General features: G+C 35.7%; 1 protein-coding gene across 2 annotated transcripts in view; it reads right to left on the bottom strand.

Moving 5' to 3' along the window:
* Cntnap4 (contactin associated protein family member 4) overlaps positions 1–16,630 on the bottom strand; it is a 239,533-nt gene that overhangs the window by 39,068 nt on the left and 183,835 nt on the right. For both annotated transcript variants that reach the window (XM_005318444.4, XM_078032697.1), the window contains 2 exons: positions 14,724–14,880; positions 12,929–13,056 (listed from right to left, as the gene is read on the bottom strand). In XM_005318444.4, coding sequence (XP_005318501.2) covers positions 12,929–13,056; positions 14,724–14,880 — 285 coding nt within the window. The remainder of the gene's footprint in view (positions 1–12,928; positions 13,057–14,723; positions 14,881–16,630) is intronic.

Below are 16,630 nucleotides of genomic sequence, written 5' to 3'. Positions count from 1 at the left end.
TGTCTGATTAGAAAGAGAACATTCAGAATTACTTAAAGGTTTGAATTAGATAATATTATTACAAAACATAGCATTTCATTTGTTTCAGATTGTAGCATAACTAACCTAATAAAGCATCATATTGAAGGCTTCAGGGAACTCTTTGAAACAGAAGAGCAATTCTGTGAATTGCTGCTGTCTATACAATGGATGCTTTTATAGTAATGAAAACAATTCGTTACGTGAGGTAGCTAAAACACTCCCATACACACAATAGTAGGTTTTGTTTAGTTATTTTTCAATTCACAATACGTACAAAATGAAATAAGGACATTTTATGGGATTAAGAAATTGCTGCTAATTCCAAACAATTATAAAGAAAGTAAAGGCCAATATTTACATGATCAAATAATGTTAATGGCATATGATATCTCGGCTCTGCATACACTGTGCTAAGATGCACCCAGAACAATCTGAGGGACCTTAGAGAAAGACGAGACAAGAGGAGGCAGAGAAGAGCTCCACAGGCAGCAGGCAGGTGGGAGCAGGAATTGGAGTCCTTGAGAGAGAGTTCTGTGAGCAAGGGGCTTGAAAATCCCTGAGCTGCCCCAGGAGCAGATCTGAAGGCATGCTGTGCAAATTCCAGCCCTTTTACTATCTCAACAAAATCATACTATGATGCATTATTCTAAGTAATAATACTTAATAATTATTCCAAGTAATAATACTTAACAAACTAATAATATTTATTTTCAATTGAATTCAATATAAAGTACTAGAGATTTTAAATTCCTTTGGGAATTTAAATACCATCTTTTATCTTTCCATAATACGTGTGTATGTGGGTATAAATAAAAACAGAGTCCACAAATTATTTACATAGAAGATATACTGACCCCCTATATAAAATTAATTTACTCTTATGTTAAAATTATTACCCTATGTGCACATATGATTACACAACCTGTGTAACTCTACATCATACACAGCCAGAAGAATGATAAGTTAGATTCCATTGATGTGTGCTGTGTCAAAATGCATTCTACTGTCATGTGTAACTAATTAGAACAAATAAAAATATTTTCAAGATTATATGTACTTTTAAAAAATAATTGTTTAGTTCAACTTTCGTTTATCTTCTTCACAGACTAGGCTTTTAAATAGAGCAGATTTATAAAGACAGAAAGTAGATTAGTGGTTTACTAGAGCTAGGGAGATGAGACAATTGAAGGAAGACAGTGACTAAAACCCTTTCTTAAAAGTTAAAAATATATATATTAATATATTGAAATGCCGATGTGAGGAATATTTTAGCTGTCAAAATCATCTTCTAAATATTTATGAATCAGGGAGGGTGGGCAAAGTATTGGGGAATAAAATTGACCAATTACATTTTTATGCAATATAAATACGCTACAACAAAACTTGCCATTCTGTATAATTAATATGCACAAAGAAAAAAAGAAAAAAACAATGAAAATATTTATGAATCCTTAAAGCGTAAGCTGGAAACTATAGATTTCTTCACAGAAATAAAACACAGATTAATTACATGTGGCGTTATGGGAACACAGAAACCTATGTATTGGTTTCATAATTCATGGGTCCCCCTCTTTAGCACTTCTATTATCATTTTCGACCAATTTATGAACATCAACTGAAATCCACATGAGCAAAATGAAATTGAAAATGAAATCTGGCTGAAGATGATTACAGCTTGTGGGTTGCAGATAGTATAAAAGAGAACAGAGTTGTTGGTAGACGTTTCATAGAGTAAGAGACCCCCTTCCCTGCCCTTTCCACACATAGTTGATAAGGCAAATACCTCTTAAGAAGGCGGAAAAGAAGATGTATTTGTAATCACAGAACTTAACAAACCATCTCTGAAGAAGATATTTCTTATCACTATTCTTTTTCATGTAAATTTTTTTATTTCTATCTGACAGCAGAATGCATTACAATTCTTGTTACATATATAGAGCACAATTTTTCATATCTCTGGTTGTATACATAGTATATTCACATCAATTTGTGTCTTCATACCTGTACTTTGGATAATAACGATCATCATATTCCACCATCATTAATTACCCCCATGCCTTCTCCCTTCCCCTCCAACCTCTCTGCCCTATCTAGAGTTCATCTATTCCTCCGGTGCTCCCTCTCCCGATCCCACTATGAATCATCACTAGCAATTAGAGAAATGCAAATCAAAACCACTCTAAGATTTCATCTCACTCCAGTCAGAATGGCAGCTATTATGCATACAAAAAACAATAAGTATTGTGGAGGATGTGGTGGAAAAGGTACACTCATACACTGCTGGTAGGACTGCAAATTGGTGCAGCCAATATGGAAAGCAGTGTGGAGATTTCTTGGAAAATTGGGAATGGAACCACCATTTGACCCAGCTGTCCTTCTCTTTGGTCTATACCCAAAGGACTTAAAAACAGCATACTACAGGGACACAGCCATATCAATGTTTATAGCAGCACAATTCACAATAACTAAACTGTGGAACCAACCTAGATGCCCTTTAATAGATGAATGAATTTTAAAAAATGTGACATCTTATCACTATTCTTATAGGCTAGTTTTGTGTAAAATTGTTAGGATATTAATAGCCACTGCAAAGGCATATGTATATACTTAAATTATTCAAAATTACACACTTTCACTTTTGTTTTAGAAGGAACTAGAAGTATAGAATTTTGGAGAAAGCATCCAATTACTTTTGGTCTAGGTGTAGAAGGTTATATAAAATAGTAAATGAGATGAGTGAAGTTTATTTCGGTAGGTTATTGCCTTATCCATCAGTTGTTCCTATGAAGGTCACAGTGAGGTTGGAAAGGGTGGGAGCTGTGTTAGAAAACAGATGAGAACCATCCAAGTGTCACATCCCTATTTTATTTGAAGCAACTTATTTTCAACTAATAGTGGTATTTTAATATACAAGGGAGATCATATTATAAATACAAGATAAGTTGTGTCTACCTAAGATGGATTCCCTTTGTTAATATACATGACGTCCAATAAAACTCGAGTCTAGCTACCCATTTGAGAAGAGTATAAGTTTTGATAGATCAGTTGTAACCAAATTTAGGTATTCAAACAACAAATAGAGTTACTTTGGATTGAACAAAATAGATAAGTGACAAATTAATCAAGAGCTTTTTAATGATCATACACACAAAGAGTCACTAAGTGTGACTCTTTGATTTACATGGTTAAAATCAAAAGTAACTTGGTATTCAGATTATTGTCTTTTTAACACTCCAATTGACTTTAAATGGAAGATCTCTTACTATTTGGTTTTCTACTTGTATATACTTTATGCTACCAAGTGTAGACATCACCATTTTTTAAGTAGCCACATGTATCACTGGCCACATTGCAAAATGGCACACTGATTTTTTTCCATGCCTAGATTATATTTCATGTACTAATTAATTTGACAAAATATTTCATAAGACAATAATCATCATGAATAAAAGCTAGTAAATTATTCATAATGTATGTATTGCCTAATGATTCCTGCATATAGGGCTTATTTACAATCGTCATATATGATTGGCTAAAAATACATCCATCTTTTAAAGCACACCAGGTGTAAATATATGTTGGCTATAACAAGGCCCAATATGAGCTCTAAAGACAACTCTGTGATCACACTTTATTTCCCTCTAGTTTCACTGGCCCATGCTCTTGGAGAACGATGTCACATGCTCTCTTCCTAATCACAACACATCCCATTTCTCATCCTTGAACTTATCTAGTGATCTTCTCTAAGAGTAGAGAAAGAAGAAGAGACATTCTGTGAACTGCCACCCTGACCCCCACTTTCCTTCCTGCATCTTCTCTACACTCTGTACTCACTCCAATTACAATAGATCAACAGCTTCTAATCCCGAGAATTTCTCCAGTAGGCCTCTCCCATTGACACAAACATGCTATAATTCTTCCTTCTTAGAAACCCAATCTTGGGATCCTACTTTTCTTTGCATGTACCATTAAATTTCTCCATTGTTTTTTTTTCTCTTTTCTCATTTCTTGAACCTATTCCAGGCTTTTATCTATCACCAAAGTCATGAATGACCTCCACATTGCTCAATTCAGTTACCTCAGTCGTCATTTAAGCCATCAGCAACATTTACTGCAGTTGATTATTCTTGCCTCCTTGAAACATTTCTTCTCTTGGAGGCACGATGACCCACCCTTTTCTGCCTTACTTGTTGATGGTATGATTCTCAGTCTTCTTTCTGTTTTCCTCCTCACCTCTTCAATCTATCACAGTTGCAATGTTCCAAAGCCCTGTCATTCATTTCACATCTCCATCCTCAAAAACCCCACCTGGTCTGTCTCATGCTTTTAAATGCAGAAGAACATAATGCATAAACACTTGAAGGCTGGATCTCCCAGACTGACTGACAACTGCATGTCTCTATCTGAATGTCTAATGGCGTTTCAGCCTCTACATGTCCCAAAACTGAGTTATGTGCCATGGCGACTCCTTCACCCTGGAAGCAATCTTCCCCACTTCAATCACTGTCAGTTCTATCCCTCTGATTAATTATTAGACCAAACATCTGGGTATCATTCTTGACTTTTCTTTTTGCTACCTACACCAGTTCATCAGCAAATTTTATTTGTCCTCCTTTTAAACCATGCCCATATCACAATACACCATTGTGGCCATTATTCAGTCACCATGATCTCTCAGCTGGGTTAGTAATAAAGTCTCCTCCATGCTCTCTCCTTGTTGTGATGGTACCCTGCTCAAGCTCAAGTAAAACATAAGTTGGCCCAGGCCATTCCTCCATTCATACTCTCCTAATGCTTTCCAAGCTTGTTGTAGAGAAAAATAAAGACTTTTCAAAATCCTCCATGATCTGATCTCTAGGTTACTCTCTTATTTCGACCACCCTCCCCTTGCTCACTAACTTCCAAACACTGAGACCTTGGGCTGCTCCACACATAACTGCTACATTCCCTTCTCTGCGTGGTTCCTCTGGCCTCTCCTTCTATCTTGAGTACTCTTTCAAAGACATACATTTCTCTAGCTCCCTTATTTCCTTCTCTTTATTTGAATGTCACCTTCTTAGTGAGCCTTTAATGGTCATCCCATTTAAAATTGCTCCCTTGTGCATAGATTTTATTTTCGTCATACCTATTATCAATATTATACCATATATTTCACTTAGTTGTTTATTGTCTTTCTCCAAGAGAATGCAAGCATCAGTACTACAGATAATTTTTTGTCCATTTTGTTCATTGTGCACCTTTCTCTCTCTCTCTCTCTCTCTCCCTCCCTCTCTCTGTGCGTGTGTGTGTGTGTGTGTGTGTGTGTGTGTGTGTGTTGGGGGGCATAACACAATGCAGGAGATTAATAAATATCTGTTGATAAGATTATAAGACTTTCTTCATCACTGTATGATAACCGTCAGACAGCTTAGAAGAACTCCAGTTTGGTTATAGAACATATATCTCAAGATACCCACTCAAATCTTTGTTGAACAAATAGAAAGAAGAAGGAAAACAGAGGAGGACGAAGAAGTAAAAATAGAACGAGGAGGAGTTTCCAAGGTAAAGAAACTTCAGGAAAATTAGAGATAGGAAAACCAGTAACACAAAACATAAAAATTAAAATAAAAAGAAATTCCCAAAGGTGGATTACCAGGCATAGTGGAGTTAACAAGGTTATATTATCTTATTATCTGCTAAAATGGAATTGATCCTTACTTTTTAAAATGGCTTATATATTCTCTGCCAAATGGAAGAGAATCTGTCAAATGGAAGAGAAATTAGCCAAATCACTGGTCAATATCTTTTTCCAGCCTGAGCACCTAACTTCTGCAAAGTTATTTATTGCCTACATGCACCTTTGATTATTTAATGCATTTTGGGCAGCTGTGATTTCTCAGACAGCTGTACTAGTCGATGCAGACAAAATGAAGAAACTAATTTCAATGACACAAGCATTTCTTAGAACAAGACACTTGGAACAATTTTCTCCTAACTTTTTAAGTTTTAGATGTGCTTTGATTAACCACAAAACTTTGACAAAATGAACTAACTGAGAAGAAATACTTCTAGTAACATGGGTTAAAAATTCAAAGTCAATGAACTTATAAAACTGACTGTTTAGATTAACACACTGAGAGCAGAAGTTTAGAACATGTTTGTAGCAACTTCAAAATACATACTGTATATGTCTTGTACCCCACCTCATCTATTCTGGGAACTGATTATGGGGGTGGTTACTCAACTCTGGGTAACATGCTGAAATTATTAAATATACTGAAACAGGAATAAAATTGTACATGTTAAAAGTTTGGTAAAATGTAGGGCATGTGGATTATATCTCAACAAAGCTATTACCAAAAATCAAAAACCATGCAGAGGTGAACCAGCTGAGTTTGTTATAGAATCTTCAGCCCCTGCAAACTCAAAAAATAGATCACTCATGAGTCATTCCAGGAGAGGAAACATCGACCACCTGACAATGAAGTCCAAGAAGAAATAAATCAAATTCAAAAAAAATTTCAAGTGTAGAGAGGCTCTAAAAATATGATGAAGGGTTAACATTTAAGAGTGAATCACTATACAAATAGTAATGTAACTAGCAAAAACTGGCTAGTAATGAGGTTTTTTTTTCCAAATGAAGAAAACAGAGTAAAATGGACCATAAAATAATATTTTCTTCAAAATGTAAAAAGTATTCCAATTTAATAAAGGAACTATGTTGCTGAAAGAGTGAACTTTAATATCAAGTAAAATTATGTTTCCATTTGAAAGTATTTTTATTGTTAGCCATATATATTTAAGAGTAATGGTTCAGATAGAACTAGATGTTCTCCGTACTATATTTTTTTTAAATCAACATCAGTCTTCCAATATAGCTAAACTCCTTTCACTAAACTGTATGTCTGCTTATCATTTAATTACTTATGCCATCGACAACTTATTCCTGATTCTTACTGATAACTTATGAGCTATTGGTTCCTGTAGCTGTATATGATGGATCATTCTCATTCTTTTGTAAACTGCTATTTATTGATTACCTTTCATGTAGCAGGTAATGGACAAGACATCAGGAACACAAAAACAAATCAGCAATGGACACTGTTCTTGAGGGACTCAAAAATAATTAAAAACCAGTAAGAGAAATATATCCTTATAATATGTTCAACATTTTAAAAAAAAAATGAAGAACTATCTCCTCTAGAGACCTGTAGAAAGCTTTGCGGAGGAAAAATTGTGATGGCAGTGTGAAAGGGGTCAGTAAAAGAATTGGGGAGACTTTGCTGAGAAAGGAGAATGAGTGAAAAGGAATTGGAGCTAGATAGCATCAGGAATTTTCTGTCTGCAGCAAGAACAGAAGGTCCCTGTACGAGATTCTAGAAGTGCCCTGACTTCCTGCTGCAAGTCAAAACCCTAATTTAATCCTGTGTATCAATTCTGCACTTCTACCCTTTCTCCTTAGCATCTGGGGGCATAGTTCTGGGATTTGATAGTTAAGACTGGAACACCCTGGACCCTGCCTCAGCCCTCTTGGTCCCCTTCAGACCCGAACCAACCGCTGACCTATGGCTGTGATGCTCAAATCATATGTAGAGAACGTGCATCTTCCTAATCCATCATGAAGCAATGTTTTGGTAAAAAGGAGATAAAAATAAATTGCTAGAAAAATGGAAAGAGAAAAACAAAAGCATAAAAAAACACCATCCCTAGACCATTTTTTTTACTACTACTACGCACAACAGACATAAATTCCTCTGTCTGGCTGACATAAATCATTCCAAAAATGTACTCTGAATTTCTGTACAAACCTCATCATTGGTCACACAGACCTGCCGGGTGGGTACCAGCCTATGGGCCACACTGGCCTAGGGCAGCCCAAAGCAACGGTGGCATCAGGAAGCTTGTTAGAAATGCTCCCGCCCCACCTCCTGAACCAGAAGCTCTGGGGATATGTTGCAGAAACCAGTGTTATAACAAGCTCTCCAGGTGTTTCGATGCATGCTGGGAAGGATTGTTTATTCAGAAGACTTTTGATGTTACCTCAAAAATAAAGATGCCCCCACCATTCCTGGGAGACCCAGTAGACACAAAAGCACCTGGGGCCCTGCTTCTCCTCACCTTCTGCCAACTGGGAAACTCAGTTTCCCCTTGATTCTTTGACTCCTTTGTGTTTCAAGTTAATACAAGTTAGAAACACCTTCAGCAGGATTCTAGAAGAGTCCTGGAGAACTGGAGAGTGACCACATTGATAAATCTTTTATGGTTTTAGGAATTTACTCCTGGTGACTTTTTAATGACCCAGTTTTTAAAATTAAGCAACCATGACTATTCATACTACCACTTGGTTTGGGGGTTGGGCTTTTTTTTTTTTAAGTCTTTTTGTACAGAGGAAAACTGAACCTTTTGGTATAGAGCTCTAGGAATCCTGACAAATGTAGAAAGCTACAAAACCACTACCACACTCAACATATAAAACATTTCCTTCCTTCACCTGATGAAAGTTCCCTTGTGCCTTCTGGTAAAATTATTCTCATCTGGAAGCCCTTGCAAAAGGGACCTTTTTGTGTTCCCATCGTTTTGACTTTTCACAGAAAAGTGCTTCTGGGATCACAGAAGGGTGCTCTGAGTCCAGGTCCTTTCACCTACCATATGCAATTGACAGTCCCCCTTGTGGCCATTCGCACCAAATAACCATTGCTTTCTGTGGTTGAGTACAATTCCACAGTGTATCAGGCACACACCAAAGAAAAATGGAAGTACACCCATTACTAGCTTATGCACATATGGGTGGTTTCTAGCTTTGGGAGACTCTGAATAAAGCCAATATAAGCCTTTGCACACAGACTTTTCATTTCTCTTGGATAAAATTCTAAGAATGGGATTTCTGAGTCATGGTTCGTTATATGTGTTAAACCATAGAAGAAACTGCCTGACTGTTTTCAAAGAAGGGGTACCCTGTTATAGTCACAGCCCCCATATAGGAGGGTTCCAGTGACTCTGTATCTTCACTAGAACTTGGTGTTCATAATCAGTTTTTTTATTTTTATTACTTTACTTTTAGCCATCCTTAAAATTATATATTGTATTTCAATGTGGTATAATTTTGCAGTCTACTAATGACTAATGATGTTCTGGATTTTTGCATGTGCTTATTTGAAATCCACATATTTCCTCTGTTATGAGTAGCATAATGAAATCTCTTGCCCATTTGTTAATTTGATTTTTTTTTGTTATTGCACTGTAGTGTTCTTATTATATTTCAGATACCATTCTTTATAAGGAATGCACCTTGCAAATATTTTTTCCCAGTCTATGTTTTTTTTTATTTTCTTGACAGTATCATTTTAAAAGTAGAAGCTTCAGATTTCTGTGAAACCCATGAGTTTTTTTTAAATTTGATTTTATGGATTGTACTTTTAGTGGTGTATCTAAAAACTCAATGCCTAACTCAAGGTCACTCAGATTTTCTCCTATGTTTGCTTATAGAACTTTTATAGTTTGTGGTTTTGTATTTAAGTCTATGGTGAAGCTTGAGTTGATTTTTTGGGTACACTTTGAAGTACGAATTGAGATTCTTTTCCTTCTTCTTCTCTGCAGTCTTTTTCAAAAGTGAATTCTGATTCTTCCAGTACTGCATCTTGAAAAGAACTGCCTTAGTAGCTCTGTCAGAAAACACACAGACTGTGCTATATAGGTCTATTCTCGGCTCTCCATTCTATACCATGAATCTCTTTGTCCATCTTGATGTCAATACCATATTATTTTGAATATTGTAGTGATATAAAAAGTCTTAAAATCAAGCAATGATGTCTCAACCTTTGTTTTCCGTTTTCAAAATACTTTAGCTATCTTAGTCCCTTTGCTTTTCCAAATACATTTTAGAAAAAGCAGGCCAATTTCTTGTATCAAAAAAAATTTCATATTGTTGACACTGCTGTAAAAGTTCCTTTTAAAATTTCATTTAACTTTTTTTATTAGCACATAGAAATATTGTTTTTGCATATTGACCTAAAATCCTGGGACTTTGCTAAACTTATTTTTAAATTAATAAATTCTTTGGGATTTTTCTACCTGGAAAATCATGTAATCTAGAATCAGAAGTATTTTCTTTCTTCCCTTTTGGTCTATAGGTTTTGGTTTTTCTTTCTTGATCACCAATGGTATCTTGAACAGGAGTGGTGAGAACAGACCTTCTCATCTTGATCCTGATCTTAGGGAAAGGCATTTCAGTCTCTGATCATTCAGTCTGACATCAGAGAGGGGATTTTCACGGATGCCCTACACAGCAGTGAGGGTTTTCTCTTTAGTTCTTAGTTTTCTTGGTTTTTATCATACGTAGAATAGTGAATTCTGTTACATTTCATATATCTACTGAAAAGAATTATTTTTTTTATTCATGATGATATTTACTAAGTATTGCTATCTACAGCCACAAACTTTAAAAGGCCTTATCATTCCTATCCATCCTACTTTTGAGAAAAGTACCTCACAATGTTTATCTATGACTTCTAACATCAACAAAAACAGCAGTAGTCACACAGAATTTTGGACCCACCCACGTTAAAAGCAAAATAAAAGGAATTTGGGAAAAATTGGCATCAGTCAATTAGGGGTAAGCTCATATCTGGTGCAAGTAGGTCTCAGACTCATTTTTTTATTTATCTGTCTTTTCTTCCCCAAACCCTTCCCTAGAAAAATACGAGTAGACATAAAATTTCCATCATCTCTAGTTTGTTGGCAAAATGAGAGAAGTATTTTCTTTTACTTTTACCTCTCCAACTTTCTATTTAAAGAAAACTTTAAAATCTCTTGTCTCAGTGAATGACGGTAATGGTTTACTCACATCGGAAGCGGGAAGTCATCCTCAAACCTTCAATTCCCAACTTTCTGTCTGTATCATACTGGATTTGATCACCTTCTTTTGGCTCCCTGCCAGCCTGTGCTAGTTCAAGCCTCTAGCATTTCTCCTTGGTAACATCAAAGTTTACTTTATTGGTCTTCAAGGTTTGTATCTTCATGCATTCAATTAAATCATGTGAATTAAACTAGTTTTCAGATTTAAATTATCCAATGTCCAGTTCTGATATCACCTTCAGGGTAACGTCCGCACACCTGCTTGTAAGGCCTACTACAGGAACCTGTAAGTCCCACATCTGGATGAAAAATAGTGCGCCCAGGGAATTGTGCCTCAAGAGGCGCAGATATCACACATAGATAAAAGGGGTATTTGCTTTTCTGGCTTTTCTGGCTGAGAAAATTATTAAAAGCCCCTCTTGTAAAAAAAAAATTATATATACATCATCATGGGAAAATGAGCCTCAAACCAAAAAATAAATGTAGGGGGCCAGTTGCTCATTATCAGTTCCACTAGTAAGTGAGAGACTAACTGACAGGCCTCTAAATACTTGAAACTGTGTGTAAATTTTTATCACTAATGTTGTCACCCTCCTTCCTATCCCCATCATCAGAACAGCCCAATGATCCAGTTTCTCAACTGTAGTATGATTGACAGTTCAGACCACATCATTCCTTTTACGGAGGGCTGTATCAAGCATGGTAGGATGTCTAACAACTTTCCTGGCCTCTCCCCCTGAAATGCCAATAGCAGCCCACCCCCAACAAATGAGGCAACCCAGAATGACTCCAGACATTGCTGAGCTTCACCCAGAGGTAAGATTGCCTTGGGTGGAGATACACTGCCCAAGGAAAGGATGTTACCTGCTTAAGTTTAACAGCAGGAATTTTGGGGGTAAAAACCTCAAAGGGATAAAAGTGCTAGTGACCTCAGTCAAAAGCAGACTGATTCCCAGGGATTGTGGCAAATGAAATAGGGAAGAGAGAGGGAGCCAGGCTGGGTGGCTGCAGTGTTAAGATCAGAACACAAATAAAAGGTGCACATGAAAAGAACAACTTCCTACAGCCAGGAAAAATGGTTACAGATCCCCTGGGTGCATACTAAGTTTACAAGCCCATCACTTTGCACATAACTTTTCTCTCCATGAAATATCTTATGTCATCTTCATGTGACTGTGGGACTGTGGCAGGACAGGAATTAGAGATGATACACATCAGAGGTGGTGAGGATAATGGCAGGCGGTTTTATACAATGTATATATAATTTTTATAGGCCAGAATCATCTTTGCTTTTTAACTAAGCAACTTCTGCTATGTATCTCCCTATATCTACTGAGTTGTCAGATCTCTCTTCTGTTGAATAAAATTTTATTTTAGGGTATGCTTTCAAAGTAAACAAATATTTCTTCTATTTCCATTTTAAGCTCTGGAAACACTAGAAGCATCCTTAATGAATGCATCCTCCTCTAAGTGAACTGATTTCAGAGCATTTCATTATGAATGGTTACATATGTTCGTTTCATTCCCTGCTGAAAACGTATATCCGTGTTGATGCGTGGGTGAACTACAAACTGTGTTTGAATTTTGAATTTAAAATTTTTGGTTTAGGACATTACTACTGAATATACAAAATAGAAGCTACCATGGATTTAAAGTCAACACACACACACACATTGAGAAAAAATAGAAATTAAAAGCTGAAATATGTTGGATCAAACTAACATTTGAGCCTACTGATGTTCTGATGTTCACCCTGTGTTTACCAGAAGGAAACTCACATGAATTCTTCACAAGGTCGTATAGCATCGAGGCTTTCCTCTGAGGACAGAGATGCAGCAATAATTCTGGAAGGCATTTAGGAGCCAAATTGACAATCCCAATGGTTACTTTCTCTCAGAAACCTGCCAGAGTTCCCATCACTTTGCACTTCATTGATTTGTTGACTCAAAGAACATTTCTGACCTTATTCGAGAGTTTTCATGATGGAACATATGAAATAACTTCCGAGTAATTACTATATGTCAGACACACGACACTTCCCTCGACTATGTTCACACACGCTGTGACCACTTACTGTCTCCCCGGCAGAGCAGAGGTCCCAGCTGATAAGCGGCTTCGGAATGCGGCCGGCCTGTGTCTGTGATGACAATCTTAGTTACAGGCAGATGTTCTTTATATGAAAGGAATCCTGTGTCATTGGTCCTGAAAACACAGTTGCAACCATAAAATTCTTAAAATTACTCTAATTAATGTAATTCTAAAATAAGCAATGATCCTCATTGCATTTTAAAGCCAAGATGCTCTGAGCTGAAATTGCACATTTACAAAAGAATAAATACAACCGCATATCTGGGCACATAAGAAACATGGTAATGTTTTAATGTCTCTTGCACGTATTAAAATACAGAACATAAAATATAGCATATGTTAAAATTACAATGTAATTATTTTTTTAATTCACTGGGCCATTTTCTACTTTCTGGTTAATTCATTAACATTTAGCACAACGATCCAGAGTGTGTTTTAGGTCTAGCAATTCATTATTTGTTTTGTTGTTGTTGTTTTGATTTTTCTCATGATTTCTTATATTTCTGTTCCCCCGTGGTTGCCTCATCTTGATCTACTCTGTATTTTTTGTATTCAAATTTTATTTTCACTCTTTACTTTTCAGCTAAAACTCTATTGTATTATAATGTTTGCTTTATGAATTAGAAAATGCATCCTTAATTTATCACAGTCTACTCACATTTTATACTGTATAACAATATAAAATGTCAGAAGCTTGCTGGGGGATAATTTATTTCACACCCCTCCACTCATAAGAGCATGCATTCCAGAGTGTGCACACACACAAACACACACACACACACACACACACACACACACACACACTCTTATTCTTTCTGCTATTGCTGCAGTATATTTTAAATCCATGTTATAAACTTTATAGAACAATTAAACAGTGAAGTTTAGTTTTGTATTAAGAATTTAAACATCAGATTTTATATTCACCAACGTATCTATAATTTCCAGTGCTCTTTATTTCTTCCTGAAGATCTGAATGTTTGTCCAATGTTATTTCTCTTTAGCCTAATGAAACTTTGTTAGAATTTTTCATTTCAGATGCTGTACTTTGCTATTTTAAAATTTACATTTTGTTCTTTAATATATTTCTCATTTATTTAAATCTCATTTATTAAAATTCCCTCTTCAATCACTGGGATTATTTTTAACCTTGAAGTCTTCAAACATTTTTATAACAGTTACTTTAAAGTATTGTCTGCAAATTTTAACATCATGTCCCAAAGTTTATTTATAATACCTTCTTTTAATTTCTTGACTTCAGATCAAAGTTTATTCTTCCTCGGAACATTCGTTTATAATATCCTGGATATTGTAGATGATATAAAAATTCTGGATTTGTTATTCTGGAATTTGTGATTATTTAGACAGTTAGTCAAATCACAACCTTTTCACAATAAATTGTGGATGTTTGATTTACACTTTCAAGAACCAGGTGTTAAGATATAAGATAATTGTGAGATACTCTTCGATTATATGTTTAAAGTTTTTAGGAAACATGCTTTGGTAATTGGCTGAAAATATATTTTGAAAATAATGGAATGTCTAATTACACGTAGTTTTAAAGAGAATGATAACTTGACTCACGTAACAGTCCATTGCAAAAATAAGTTTAAAAGCTTTGAACATTCAGGATTAGATTGACTGAACCACATTTTCATTTAAACAAACCTTTAACTAATTTAGTCATTGCACTAACTTGTTCAGTATCTTTCTGGCTCTACATACTTTGAGTGATTAATTTAACAAATTCATTTTATCTTGAGTACAGGAATCATGAAAATCACCATTCGCTGCGGTCAGCATCACAATTGCAGAAATAGTGGGCGTCAGTACAGCTCCCTTCCAAGCCACAGGCGCACTTTTGAGGATCAGGTGAAGAGCCTCCCCAGTAAGTTTGAGTTTCATTAGTTCTTCCAACCCACCAGCTCAGAGGGGTTCCATCTGCAAGACAAATGTGAGAACCATGACATCTGCTTCCACCCCAGCTTAATTCTCTTTCTTCCTAAATTGTTCAAAAGAACAAAAGGAGAAAGAGAATGATTGATGTGATATAAAGATGTTTTAAACACTATCATGGACGGCATTTCCTTAAGGAAGATTTATTAAAAAATGATTATTAGCCTTAAATGATTGATAGATTTCTTTTTCCTTTGGGTAAAAAAGAAATGAGTGGTTCATATTTAATTTAACTATGATAGCAAAAAAAAAGAAGATGAAAAAATCCTGTGAGAAGTTCATCTATGCAATTTCTTTAAAAATAATTTGGAAGCAAGTTCGCATCAAATTATGAACTGCAGTAATTAAGGTAACACAGCAAATTTGATTTGAAATCATGAAATGCCCATTAAACACTATGGAATGTTATGTAAAGGCACTGATTTATCTCAATACATTTATTGGCTAAAGACAGACTAGCTGTTTATTAAATATTAGGCATGGTACGGCACTCCCTCTCCATGATTTAAGATTTGTTTGAAAGTCCATATTTTCTCTTCCATTTAATGGCTTGGCTATTTATTTGGAGACTACAAAAATAACAAAGAAAGATCTCCAGGCCTGAAGCAAATATTACACTAAAAAAAAAAAAAAAAAAAGTTTCCCTTAGCCAAATGCATCTCTTTCTATGATAAATGTTCAGCTACCAGCTCCTTCTGAGTTAAGACTAAACATGATGCCAAGGAGCTCAAGCAAAGAATAGACAGAACATTTAAGCAGGGATTTGTAGACAGGGAAGTGAGGCATGCAGGCAGTCCATCTTGGGGGAAGGAAAACAAGTTCAGAGGAAAAATCATAGTCACTTGAGAATCGGGGCATGAGGAAAATGTAAGCAACATCTGATTTGTCAGCTCCTCAGAGGCAGGTGATCATTTTTCTGTTGACTTTCAGAGCTTTAAGTCATCACCATCCATCCCAATGAGAATCCAGGACTTTTACTAATTCCTCTCTTACTAACAAATGCCAGTGCTCATTTTAACTTACTACTAGGCGGCCCCTCTGCTGATGCTGATGACCTGCCCCGCAGGGTCACTACACATGCTGGTTCCACCAGATTAAAAACCCAAAAAAAAAAAAAAAAAAAAAAAGCTTATGTGATGCACAAAGTTATTACTATCCAGAAAAATTTGCATGATTTGAACATTAGTCAAAGGTTAAGCCTACTTGAAACATTTACTAGATATATGTTAACATATTGCTTAAAACACTGTGTTCTTTGATAGAAAATAAATAATTATTCCTAAGTGCTAAATCCTATTTTCCCACCTAAATTTCCAATTTTCCCTATAAAATAGAAATTAATAAATGTCTTAAAGGTACCAATTACCTTTGGTTCCACCCAAGGCTTCTTAAAGAGAACTGAATAATTTAAATCAGGATAAGAATGAAGTTTTTAGCTAGGTACAGTGATGCATAATTATAATCCCCGTGGCTTAGAAGGCTGAGGCAGGAGGATCAAAAGTTCAAAGTCAGCCTCAACAACTTAACAAGGCCCTAAGCCACTTAGCAACACCCTGTCTCAGAATGAAAAATAAAAAAAGGGTTGGGGATGTGCCTCAGTCGTTAAGTGCCCCTGGGTTCAATCCCTGGTAGCAAAAAAATAAATAAAAAGAAAATGAATCTTTTAAATCTTGAGAAATTAAAAATTAAAATTATAAGTGTTGATGATCAAGGTGGAACATTCTCCCTCCCACGG

The sequence above is a fragment of the Ictidomys tridecemlineatus genome, chromosome 15 (genome assembly GCF_052094955.1).
Source record: "Ictidomys tridecemlineatus isolate mIctTri1 chromosome 15, mIctTri1.hap1, whole genome shotgun sequence".
Taxonomy (NCBI): domain Eukaryota; kingdom Metazoa; phylum Chordata; class Mammalia; order Rodentia; family Sciuridae; genus Ictidomys; species Ictidomys tridecemlineatus.
The sequence above is the reverse complement of the archived record's forward strand: the minus strand, read 5'-3'. Positions and strand labels throughout refer to the sequence as shown.